The 13,320-nt window shown below is 41.0% G+C and overlaps 1 protein-coding gene across 1 annotated transcript in view; it reads right to left on the reverse strand.

Annotated features, from left to right (window-relative positions):
• TIAM2 (T-cell lymphoma invasion and metastasis 2) overlaps positions 1-13,320 on the reverse strand; it is a 92,274-nt gene that overhangs the window by 30,290 nt on the left and 48,664 nt on the right. The window contains exon 13 of the mRNA XM_010145070.1: positions 1,485-1,588. Within this exon, the coding sequence (XP_010143372.1) occupies positions 1,485-1,588 (104 nt within the window). The remainder of the gene's footprint in view (positions 1-1,484; positions 1,589-13,320) is intronic.

Here is a 13,320-nt window from a genome sequence, read left to right on the forward strand (position 1 = left end):
ACCTAATTTTCTGTCATCTGGTGCATTTGACACAGACAATCAGGACTGGCTTTATTCTTCTACTAAAGCAAAGCTGATGCCCCAGAATCTCCTCCCCTCCAGCAGGACAGGAGCTCAGTCAAGTACGTCTGCACAGTGCATGGCTGTCAGGCATACCCCGGGGTGAGCAGGGCACACCAAGGCGCCGAGGGGAACCTGGCCAAGCACCCGGCTGCTGATGTAGCCAGCCTCTGAGGCACCCTGCGCCTTGCAGTCACCTCCAGTGTGCTCTTGCAAAGATCCCTGCCCCTAAAACACTGCAGAAACTCTAAAACAATAGAGAAATCCACATTACCCCTTCCAAAGGAAAAATGTGTTCAAGGGGAAGGAAAATCCAGTTTATTCTTGTCTGGTTGCAAAGACTTATTTGAAAGTGATGTGTTACACAGAATACAGATTATCTCTGTGGGAATCCCCTGTGCAGGAGATGGGCTGAAGACCCACAATCACCACGCTTCTCCTCACTTTCTACAGAAACTGCATAAAGACACCAACCTATATTAGACTGAAGCAGCTTAGAAAGTAATTCCAAAAGTAAGAGAGGACCAGCTCCTCTCAGTAGGTCGGGTTCAATATATCTTCCCTGTTCTAGTTTTCTTAGTTTTTATGTTCTGCCTTATCTCTACCACACTGTCATACAACCTAATACAAGATATTAATATATTCCAGAACCAATTTGCTTGGAAATACAACCAACTCATCAACAGAAGTAACAAAAAGAATTCTGTTGTTAGAATGGCAATGCCTAGTAAAATCATGGCCACCAGCATGAAAACACTACCTGTGTGAGCAGCTGGGAGTTCAAAACAACATGCACTTGAGCTGGACACAGGTTGCAATTGACTGACTCAGAGCAAAACATACAAAAACTTGCTCTTCGAAGATCAACCCATTCAAAGGTGGACACTAATTCTGGGGATCCCTGCCAAGTCCTGACTGAGAGGAGGTCTGAGCATCTCCTACTCCTGCTGAAGTCAAACAGTAACTGCAGACATACAAAGGTTCTCCAAATTAGAGAGTGGGAATCACTGGCTCTCAAACACTGCACCTCTCCAAGTCTGCAGTCCAGTCTAAAACTACTTATGTGAAATGACTGTTGCTATGATCTCTGCAATCTTAACAAGCCCTAGAAGTACCAGAAAAAAGAAAGCATGAACCAGCTTTCTAACTGAATCAGCAGCTTTACTGTTCTCTGCAGAGCTAGCTTCAAGCAACACATAAGGATGAATTTGACAAGTCTCTGCCCGTTTGCCATTTGCCCCATCACACTGCTTTTGGAGATGCAGCAGCTGTGCCTCAAGATGATAAAACAATAAGTGCAGCTAATAGGCATAAAAACTTTCCCAAATTAGTGTCATAAGTTAAATTCTTTTCCACAAAACGGAGAGCGGTAACAGTCCAGCACTCTTTTGTTCATAAGGATTGTCTTACAAGCATGTTCTTACCCTGAAAGGTGGATCTGTCTTCTCCCTGTGTGGCACTTGATCCAGAGTGCCATCAGTACTGCTCCTTTTCAAGTTGGATGTGACATCAGGCACGTTACTAAAATCTGCATTTGAAAGAAAACAAATAAATATATTAGAGGGTTATAGGACAGGAACAGGAAAAGTATTTGCTTTTACCTGGAAATGCTTTCAGGGTCTAGTAGAATTACTGTAGGGGGAGAGAAGGAATATGAAATTTGTGATCCTTCCCACCCCACAAGAAAATAACAGAAGAGGCCAAAGCAAGGAGCAACTGTGCCTGGAAGCTCTGCTTTGGAAACAGCAGCTGAACATCTAAGATCATCTGAAGCAACGTGCATATTTTATCTACCAAAATAAACCTAACATTCTTACTAAGAGCGTGCTTTCAGAGGAGGCATTATCTATAATCGGCACTCTGGTGAAACAACCAGCGAGGATAATTAAATGCACCTAGTAGTTGTCCTTGGATGAACACACTATTGTTCCACACAACTCGTCCTGAATCCCTTGAAGAGTTAAAAGGAAAGAGAATTTTGCCTTGGAACAAACTCCACAGCTCAAAATCCCTTCTTGTTACTAACAGTTTATCGATTTTACTAAGTTTGGAGTCCATGGACATAGTAGCTGGCACAGTGCAAAAACCAGGGGAGGCACTGCCCTGCTCTGCTTACTGACAGACTGTAGCTTTCTATAACATTTATGTATAAACTCAAGATCTATCCAACAATGCTAAACAGTTCTACAAAAATAATGTGCTTTCTCTTTACATTTCCTCAATTAGCTGCTTAAAATCTGCAGAGATGCTTACATAGAATTCTAATTAAAACTCTTTCAAGAGAAGAAGTGATTTTTGATCTGCAGGATTATCAGTCCGAGTAGCTGAAAATCATAAAGCAATCACCAAAAAAAATAATGAGGGTTTTTAGCAATGTCAGATGATAAAATTGCAATAAAATGAAGGTTTTGTTTCCTGTTTTGTTTTGTTTTTTTAATTTGCTGCTTTGTTTCTCAGCCTTTAAGCCTCTAGGGTATAATTCACACCACATTACCACATTTTCAAACTCTTTCTCAACACCTACAAATGCTGAAGATTTATTTTTAAGTGAAAGCTGAGATTCTCATTTAATTACTGACTCCAGCAACTGACTGGTAATTAAAACAAATATCATTCACTTTGCAGTAAAATCATGAGAGCTAACAATAATGAAATTGAGAAGGACAACAGTGTATCTCTGTCTGGTGTTGCTGTTGTCCTGCCCCTGCAGAGCAGGATGAGATTCTCTCAGGAAGGAACTGACAAACGCAGACTGAAGCAGGGAGGGAAATGAGAATTTTAGGCCCAAAAGAGTAAGCACCTTATAGCCCATAAGGAGCCTTCCTGGGAAGGCAAAACATGTCCTGATATCTTAGAGCCTACGTAACATGCAATACCCCAAGAGTCACCACCTTTGCAGAAAAAACATATTTTACACAACTCCACCAAACATCCACCCATTGTTTTTTAAGAAGTTAATAAGGAGTCTGCCTTGTCTCTTCATTTTATTATGCTTTTACCCCTCTCCCTTCAATGATCCCAAATAATTTTCTTCTGCCTTCTGGACTTTTAAAGTAATTTCTGTATACTGGGTACAAATGAACATCTACTGACTTCCACCTCTGTCAACTCCTGTGTATACAAAAGGCATGCCAACCCCTAAAACTTGAAGTGACTTAAGTAACATTTTCTTTGGGGTGAGGCAATGCCAAGGATATTACCTCCCATTTTTTCCCAGTTGTGCTCTTTTTACTTGCCTTTCGGGTTTTAATGCACGTCTCTCCCATACCTCCAAAAAATATGCACCCAAAATAGATTTGCAGTGGCATAAAGGACCTAGAGTTTGATCTCAGGTAGCTATCTAGTGGGGGGGGGGGGGGGGGGGGGGGGAGAAAAAAAATCTATGTCCCTTCCCTGATTTTACAAAATGACCATTAAACACATCTGTCCTTTAGAAAACAGGAAGTAAAACCGACCTTTGCAAGCAATGAAGAGAAAGTATAAACGTAGGAAGAGGAAAGTAAGATAAAATAATCAGCAGACAACATGAAAGCAGGATAACAACACCCAAAATAGGCAAACAGAATATTTTATCGCTTTGTCCAGATGATCTATCTTTTCCTCCCTTCACCCTCATCTTTGTTTTTCCTTTGTATTCTATAGAACTGTCAGAGTTAGATCTATCTAGTACTGCCCTTTTTTATAGCATTTGCTATTGGCAGAACGTGCTGCTGATGGTAGTTAGGGTAAGCAACAGTAAATGTTATTTTAAATAGTAAAACTAAATAAAACTAAAAAAAGTTACACAGAAAGGATCCAAGGTGAAAAAGGACATCCTACTGCACGTTGTATGCCAAACTAACATGGGGAGGGAGGGAGGGAGGGAAGGAAGGAAGGACTTATGGCTTGTTGATCAGTTTTAGCATCCATATCCTGTCTCCCTTTCCTTCTTTTACTGAGGAAGCAGATTTCCTTTGGATCTGCTCCTACAAACCATCAAACTTTTCCCAAAGAGCACAAAAGCATCAACATCAGCTGCTTAGATTAAAAAAAACAAATCAAGGGGCAAAGAAAATTAGTATTACCTCAGAGAGCAGGTAATTTCAAATGCAAAGCCTGAGGACATAAACCCAGCATCAAGTTTAATATTGAAATTCTATTACTAAGCAGAAGGGAAGTAACAAGCCAAAAAAATACAAAACGTATTTTCTTTAAACATTCAAATATAGATTTGGCTCTACAATGGGATTCATATTAACAGGCAAAATTAGCAATAAAACTGTAGAAGTATGCACAGAATAAAGAGAAATGTTAAAGCTGTGTGAGTACACAATCATTCCAACAGATAACATTTGGAATCTTTGCTGAGAATGAGCAGAGTAAAGTATCCAAGGAGATAAACATCCCTAAAAATCATCCAAATGCAAGGTCAAATCAATACTTCCTGACAGGTGGTTTGTTTGGTTTTTTTAATATTACTTATTTTTAAAAAACTAAATCTCTAATGTTACTTACCTTACTATAACTACCTTTCTGAGTAGTTAAAGAAAACATGGACTACTTTGCTGGAAATACTCCTTGAGGGGCTTTCCAGCATAGCAATGGTGAGTACCATGACCAAGTCTGCCTAAACAGCACCGTTACAGCAGCACATTTGATTTATTCTGTCGAAATCTTTCCACATAATTTTTCTCTACCGCAGCATACCTCTCCGTCTGTTTACACACACGCACACACACAAACTCTTATGCATAGTGAGTTGAAACCTGTATCACTTCCATCTGCAAAGAACAAGTACCTCTTAAGCAGCAGATTCTGATCTAGCAAGCAGGAGTGTCTACAGACACTAAAATACAAAATCAGCGTGGTAGGCTGAGCTTAGCTGGATGTCAAGTGCCCACCAAAGCTGCACTATCACTCACCTCCTCAGCTGGACAGGGGAGAGAGAATGTTATGAAAGGCTCACAGGTTGAGATAAGCACAGGGAGAGATCACTCACCAGTACTGTCATGAGCAAAACAGACTCAACTAGGGGAAGTTAATTTAATTTATTAGCAATTAAATCAGAGTGGGATAAAGAGAAATCTTAAAATCATCTTCCTCCCACCCCTCCCTTCTTCCTGGTCTCAACTTTACACCTGAATTCTCTACCTCATCTCCCAGAGCAGGAGAGTAGAATGGGGAATGAGGGTTGCAGTCAGTTCATCACAGAATGTCTCTGCTGCTCCTTCCTTCTCAGGGGCAGGACTCCTTACATTCCTCCCCTGCTCCAGCATTTGATCCCTCCCACAGGTGATAGTACTCCACAAACTTCTCCAGCCCGAGTCCTTCTTCACAAGGAACCAGTGTGAGTTCCTTCCACGGGGTGCAGTCCTTCAGGAATGGACTGCTCCAGTGTGGGTCCCCAACAGCATCCTAAGTCCTGTCAGCAAACCTGCTCCAGCTCAGGCTCCTCTCTCCAAAGGTCCTTGCCAGAAGCCTGCTCCATCATGGGCTTCCCACAGGGTCACAGCCTCTTTCAGGCATCTATCTGCTCTGGCATGCGGTCCTCCAAAGGCAGGATATCTGCTCCACTGTTAACCTCTACAGGCTGCAAGGAAATCTCTGCTCTGGCACCTTGAGCACCTCCTCCTTCTCCCCCTCTTTCTTCACTGAGCTTGGTGTCTGCATAGTTGTTTCTTTCACATATTCTCGCTCCTCTCTCCAGCTGCAATTGCACAGGTGCTTTTGTCTCCCCCCTTCTTAAGTACAACGTCACAGAGGCACTACCACCATTGCTGATGGGATCGGCCTTGGGCACTGGCAGGTCCGTCTTGGATCCAGCTGGCATTAGCTCTGTCAGACATAAGGGAAACTTCTAGCAGCATCTCACAGAAGCCACCCTTGTAGCCCTCCTGCTACCAAAACTTTGTCACACAAAGCCAAAGTCAGCTTGTTGCAAACAAGAAGAGTAGCAATCTCAGATAAATGCTAAAATCCTCAGAAATGCACAGGGGAGAAATGCCATAGTGTGAAAAGCTTAACTACATCGTATGAAATGCATACCAAACTTTTTCCTTGGTTTCTAGCAATGAAAAACCAAGAACTTAGAACCTGCTCAACCACCTTCTGCTACAGCACCTCCAAAGAATTCCATTACTGCTGCAAATGTTTTCCTGGCAGATACCTGACTTGCAATAGTTCAAGAGAAATTATAATGCAACCACTGAAAACTGAAAGAAAGCACCCTTCCTAAGTCAAGCTCCTCACTACTCATCTTTAATCAGAATAAAGCTCAGAGCACACAGATGGGACAGGCAGTGAGAAAAAACAAACATTCAGCATATCCAAGAGCTCGGTATGACTACAGGAGTGTCTCTTCCCACATCGCTGCAGTGATACCCACACGAGTGGCCAATATGGAAGTTATTCACATGTTTGTGAGTGGTGAGGTACAATGGGAACACATCCTCTAGCAGATGTGCGAGACAATAATAATCTGTGCTACAATCCCAGCCAAGAAACCAAAGGAAATCAAATGCAAAACATCAACATCAACCATCCGGCAATTCATTCACCATAAAGAAGCCATCAACAAATGCAAATATCACTTATCTGGTTTTTTCTATTTAATTAACAAAGAAGTCTACATTATTTTCTAGTCAGTGCTGCTCTTGCCACTTTAGCTGCTCTTTGCAAAGGCAAAACTACCATGAGGAGAAAGTAGGAAACTGAGGATCCTGTTTCTTCTATATTTCTTTTTTCTATAAGACTGTGGAACTTATTCTTGTTTTGATTTTTCTCACCAATGTAAAAGAATGCCAAATAATCATCACAGGCATGTCAAGTGTTATCAAATGTCAAGCACTGTGTAGGTGGTATAACCACCCCCTCTTTCAAACTACAGCAAGAGGGTGCATTTCCACCTGCCACTCTACTAACAATGGCAAATCGAACAAAAAAATTCTTCTAGCTCTACATAAGAAGACAACACAGCAAAATAAAATGTACTCAGACTCTCACTCCAAGACAAACCGAGAGCACTGCAAGGCATCATTTTTCAGATCTAGCAGGAGCAGCAGTTCTGTGCATCCCTTGATAGCTATCCTCAGCAAGTAACGAAGCAGTCTGACAGGCACAGGCAGACCTGACCTGGGTTAAAAATATAGTGAGTACACCAATATGGAAAAATCAGGTTTCCATTCTGCAGCATTTCGGAGACTGCAAAAACAATTTGCTGTGTACCAGAATGAAAACATTTCCCTTTACATTATGCTACTTCATTTTTGCCAAAATGCTGAGAGACACCACAGAGCAAAAAGAAGTAGCTTGACAGCAGGATTCTCTCCAACATCATGGATCAACGAGATGAGGCCTTCTGTTCTGTCAGATTCAGGTGAGGAAACCAAACCTGGGTCTGTCTCAGCTAAGGTAAGATGCTTGACTAACAGCTGTTAGGTGTGAGTCTTTCCTGATATCCACAACTCCACGTGATCCACTTACCACATCACCAAACATTCACTACAGCAAATCGATTCAGACTCCAAAGCTCCCGTAGGTCATGACTGACCCAGGCTGAAATCTGTCTGTCCTCAATGGGGAAGAGTGAGGCAGGATAGCAATTAATGAGTAGAACATGACCACGTATGAGGTGGCTCCACACTGAGTTGCACTCATGCAACTTAGCAGAGGATTAAGCTTTCTTTAGCTGTCAACATTTAAAACCTGGCATATGAAATTGAAACTCAAGAGCAATGATTTTAATTAATGATTCAGCTGATGATGGGGGAATGAGAATGATGCTATGCCGCTATGAATAACAAGCGATGGCTATGCTTAAAGAAGGAACGAGAATGTTGGAGAAATCTAATGTAGGAAACTACAGATTTGCAACCTACATAGTAACCTAAGGCTTTTAAATGTGGAGATAAATGGAAAACTATATAAAATACAGTATGGGTAAACAGACTCTGTCAAACTAACCTGACATCCACCTTTGATAAAATATCGTTTTTAAGACAAAGATCATAGGATAAATCCATCCTTCTAGAAACTTAGTTTAAAACAAAAAAAAGAAACCTTTATAATACCCCAAGGGAAATTATTTTTTAAAGTGGAAAGGATAGGAATTAAAATAAGGCAGAACTGCCTAGCAGTTAAGATAACAATAGACTGGTTTGAATGAACTTCCAGATCTGGGAGAGAATAATGGTATCCAAGGTGGGTTTGGGGCCCAGTTTTACTTGATATTTTCATTATTTATCTCAGCAAAGAAAGTACAATGAGAAATACTCTGATTAATCATTCAAAGTTAATAGACAGCATTAATTAAGAGCATGACTGTAGATGGGTAAAGGAGATGCAGGATGACCTTGAAGATGGAGCCACAGTCCCAGAATGAAATCACATGGAACAAAGTTTCGAGGACTGGTGAGAACAATTCCTTTATAAGCTCTGGCTCATCAGTTGGAAACATGAAAGGAAGAAAAGTGTGGAAGAGGGGAGAAGGGGTGAACAATATGTAGTTGTGAGCTAGAGCTACTTAAGTGATGATCAAGGCCAGCAGATACTCATCAGTGATAATATCGGCCAGGAATCTGTCCATGCTGGCTATTAGAAGACTGGCTTTCGACCATCACACGAATGAATTTCTGGAACAGGCTTACCAGGGAGCTAAGAATGCAAATTGTCTATTCTATTTTAAAATGGAATATGATGAATGTTATCAACAGGGTTGTTGAAAGCCTCAGCTAGCAGAGGACTGGACTCTGATTCTGGAAATTGCCTCCCATCCTAGGTTCCTCTGTTGCCAACACAGTGTAGCACGAATATCACACAGACGCCTGAACACAGCTGCACAGCCAAATGGATGGCCAGAAACCTCTGTCAGCAGAGCACAAGGAATTGCTTCATCAATGCTGGTGTGTAGAGATCCTGGCAAAGAGTGTTTATGACTAAGAGAATGCTTGTATCACAAATGCAGATTGGGGAAGAAGACCTGACAGTTGTTCTACACCCCAGTGGTTTGCTGATTCCAGCTCAGATGTTCATCATTAACTCCAGTGGTTACTCCGCTACAATTTTTTCTTTTGTAGTTCTCTGGCACCCAAGAGGGAAACAGGGCTCCCATCCTCTCTGCTGCAGATTTTAATGCGCAGTAGATAGACGTTTCAGATATGGCACCACACACACACACACACACAGACGCACCCAGAGCTTCAAGCAGTTATGATGGGCTTGGTCTAGTCTGTAAAAGACAGATACCCTAATCTCAGATCAGAGCAACTGACAACATTTTAAACACTGCTATTGTCCAACAATTTCAGAGAGATGTTGCAAAACAGCAATAAAGTGGACATCAACTTATTTCTGAGAATACAAATATGAATTTTAGCTTGAAAAAACTCAGAGTCCATAATGAGAAGGAATTATAGGAGGTCCAGTCTATCCACTAGGAATTAATGCATTCAGCATTTTTACTAAATCCCAAGTGCTCTAGAAACTGCCAATAAAACACAACACAGCCAATTCTCGTGTAGGATATTCTCCCTCTCCCCATTACAGAGATTTTCCATAACGCGGTGGCATGGTTTAGATGGAAATGAGATATTATGTTTGGGTAATAAAGTTAAGCCAGGTGTATGGAAAGTTGCATTTTTCATTGTTGTGTGAATTCTCCAGACTGATCAGTTAATTACGATAAGCTTGCAGTTCCCATATTCTTATAGCCAATCCTACTATCAAGAGAACAGTAATCTTCCAAGAGAAGATAACAAATATTTCCCAAATCCCTGGTGAAAATAATACTGAAGTTTGAGCCAACTCTCAGAAATGTACAAAGCCTTGGTGGTCTTAATGCCTTCAGATTTACTGAAAAACAGGGAGTGGTAGATGAAGCATTCCAGCATTGCCCAGAGAAGAGAAATATCAATGTGGTGAACACTAAAAATGCTCCCTTGGAGACTAATACTCATAACTTCAGTTAAACGGTTCAGCCTGGCAGGTAGCATGTGTGTGCTTATTTCTTTTGGTTCAATACAACTGAACATATTTCAGGTTTTCAACAATATATTTAGTCTTTTGTAATGAAGTTAAAAACCAAGTATGTAAGCATTTCCTTCTGTATCCTTTTCCTTTCTGAATGACTTCAAGAAATATCTTTCAAAAAGTAACAGTTTATCCAAAGGAATTTATTGAATGGGTTTCAAGAGACATTCTCACAACCTTTTGTTAAAGAAGGCAGCCAAGTTTCACCATAGAGATGTGAAGGGTTCTGGGTTCACTAGTTCAGTTATGAATAACTCATATATCTTGCTTATGCGAGGATCAGACCTTTCATTTCTTCGGCTCATGCCATCCCACGAGATCAGCACTAACAGTGCACCCAGCAGCCTGCATCCAGGACAGAGCCCATGCAATCTCTGCAGCCCTTTAAATTTCTGTCTAGGTTGCAAAGAACACATTAACTGTGGTCAGCAAGGAGAAAACTCCCATGGAAGATTCATTAACTGTCCCACAACAGCCATTTGCACTGGAGAAATTGCTAGTAAAAGTGAGGAGGGCCTAGAAGATGAGGTATGCAGATAATGCTAGGTAGGCTTAGTAAAGCTGTGACACAAGAGGACACTGGAGTTGCTCCACGGTCTTCATCATGAAGGCCCAGGTACAGAAACATCAAGAGGTGTTTGGAGGCAAACAGCTCTTTAAGGCCTTCATTCAAATGCAAGTTTTTTCCTCTAAACCCTCTTTGGGCAGAGAAGGATGATTATAAACCTGGTGATAAGTTGGCTGAAAAAAGTCAGAGTTTGTAACGTAAGAATGGTCCAGCTCAAGTGGTGTGTGGAGAGCTAATTTCCACCTAGGAAAAGTGTAATGAAAGGTCCTATTTTACCTCGAGCTGTTGATCTTTTTCCTCTGCATGTCACATCAGCAAATAAAAAACAAATAAATAAAATTTTTTGCACTTTTATGTCCTACCAGTACAAGCTGCAACATATGAAAAATGACTGCTACAAACTCAGATTATTCATGCAGAGCTTTTACAGCCACGTTTGATTTCTAAACCAAAAGCTGTCTCCAGGTAGCTTCTGCACTAAGGTAACAGATCTAAGGGAAGGTAGGTAGCCACAGATGAGAAATAGCCATTGGAACACATCATATCCTCCACCACTTCAAGCTGAAAGCCAAAGCAATTTGATTCACCTTTCATCTGGGCAAACGACTGACGTATGACGGAGCCTAAATGCAGATTCTTATTAATCTCCAAATAAGTTCCCAGAATTATGGAAGTGTCCATGTTAGCTCAATTCAGTAAGTTTAACTGAAATTTATTAACTATTGCACGGTGCCAGTTCAGTTGTTACCCCACAGCCGGTTCTTACAGGCAAGCATTACTACTCGGGCATTCACACTGCAGTGCTGGAGTAAATTCAAAACAATTTGTGGGCAGTAACTGTGCTTATTAACTGTACAGTGGTTTACAGCTTTCATGCTGCTTTAACCTACAGTTAAAAAATAATGAAATACTTAATTTATTTACTAATTAAAAAAAAAAACAACTTCTTCTTTCTGCCTAGGAAATTTTCAAGTTCTTCTGGAAGCCTTTGACCTAACTTCAGATACCAACTAGCTCGAATTCTCATTGCTAAATTAACATGACTTGAGTCTACTAATACAAGTAACTTTAGTTTCTAGAAAACCAAAACTAAACATGCTAGAAAAATACAAATAAAATGCACTGGATTTTAGTAATTTAGAAATTTTTTAATCTCTGCAAGATATTTTGACTTTTATTACTTCTTGTCCTAGGCATTTTGTATCCTATTTTGCGACTGGCTGGAAGGTAGGTTCTCAACTTAGCTTCAAGGCTGTAACAACTGACTTTTTGGCATAGCTAGAAACTTCATTCAGGAATTCATTCAAGATGTTAAATCTGGAAAGAAAATTAGCATACAGCTGTCATAATATCAGAATCCCTAGTTAGGATTCTTAAACACAGAGTATTAGATGCCTGTCACTGATAAGACTAATCATTACGAAATCAGACGTGCAATTACAGGCCAGACAAGAAGGTTCCTTTCACGGCTGCTCTCATCCATATGTTTTTGCTTCAGAGAGGAAACCATGAACCATAAAGAAGGTGCTCTATAGGCTTCCTGAAGGACAGCACAACCAGGCTGCTTCTTTTTGAAGACATGATACTGCCTAGACAAAGGGAAATTCATACTCCTCATCAGGTTCTGACATGCTCAAGCAGAACCAGTCTCTCTCCTTTGTTCTCATTCTTCAGTGAATAAAGTGATGCTTCTTTAAACACTCCACATTTTCACGTTTTAAAAAACCCCAGTATATTCATGCAAATACTCTTGTATCGCACAGCTTGCTTACGACGTGTTTGGCCACATGCTGAAGAATGGCTTAGCTCCATTCAGCCACCTACTTCTGCAAGTGTGAGTTTCTGTAGGCTGTTTTATGGTCTCTTTTCTGTTTTTTATAAATATCTGCAGAAATGTCCATTTTGAGGCTGGTGCAGAGTCAGTTTGAACCCTTGGGAGTTCCTTTGTCAATTACCTCTTCAAGCAAGCTAATTTGCTAATTCAGTCATCAATAGGAGATACAAATTAGCAGCATAATAGGAAATAGCTGCCTGCACTTCTGTAACAATGCCTGATTATCCCCAGTAGCCAATGGGATGTTTTTACAGGGGTTATTTAATTTCTAAACTTTCTCTGTCCAAGTATCTGCCAGTCAGACAACTGTTCAGGCTTTTCAGTTTTAACACTTCACATCGGCTTCTCAAATTGTCACCTAAATACATTAGTTTCCTAAGTGCATAACAAATGCCTTCTTAGATACAGTCTCACTGGAGGCCAGTGTTAACTGTGGCTAGTGCATCACCCTTCTATTGCTGTTCAACAGCTGGAGACACGTGGCTATGGTATGGAGAAGGAAAACACAGCAGAGCCCATGTTGGGTGTCCACCATCCTCTACAAGTGTCAGCAAAGGCTGCAGCCGCCCACTGCTGCCATTAGGTCTTCCAGACTGGGACTGCTGGACATGCAGGGATGCTGTCAGTAGCTCCTCTCCTGGTTTCTGCTGCTATCGCAGGATTGCTCACATGGGACAACTTTAGTCATTCCCAGAGGTCATTTGCATTGAGAGTTGGAAAGGAAATGGAGCTGGCCCCATCCAGGTAACCAAGCGTACCACCTTAGTGGTACATTTTCTTCTCCATCTCAAATTCATTAGGCACAAGTAATGAAAACAGAAAAAATGGGGGGGGGGGGGGGTTACTTAATATA

Source organism: Buceros rhinoceros, unplaced genomic scaffold (assembly GCF_000710305.1).
Source record: "Buceros rhinoceros silvestris isolate BGI_N320 unplaced genomic scaffold, ASM71030v1 scaffold18941, whole genome shotgun sequence".
Classification (NCBI taxonomy): Eukaryota; Metazoa; Chordata; class Aves; order Bucerotiformes; family Bucerotidae; genus Buceros; species Buceros rhinoceros.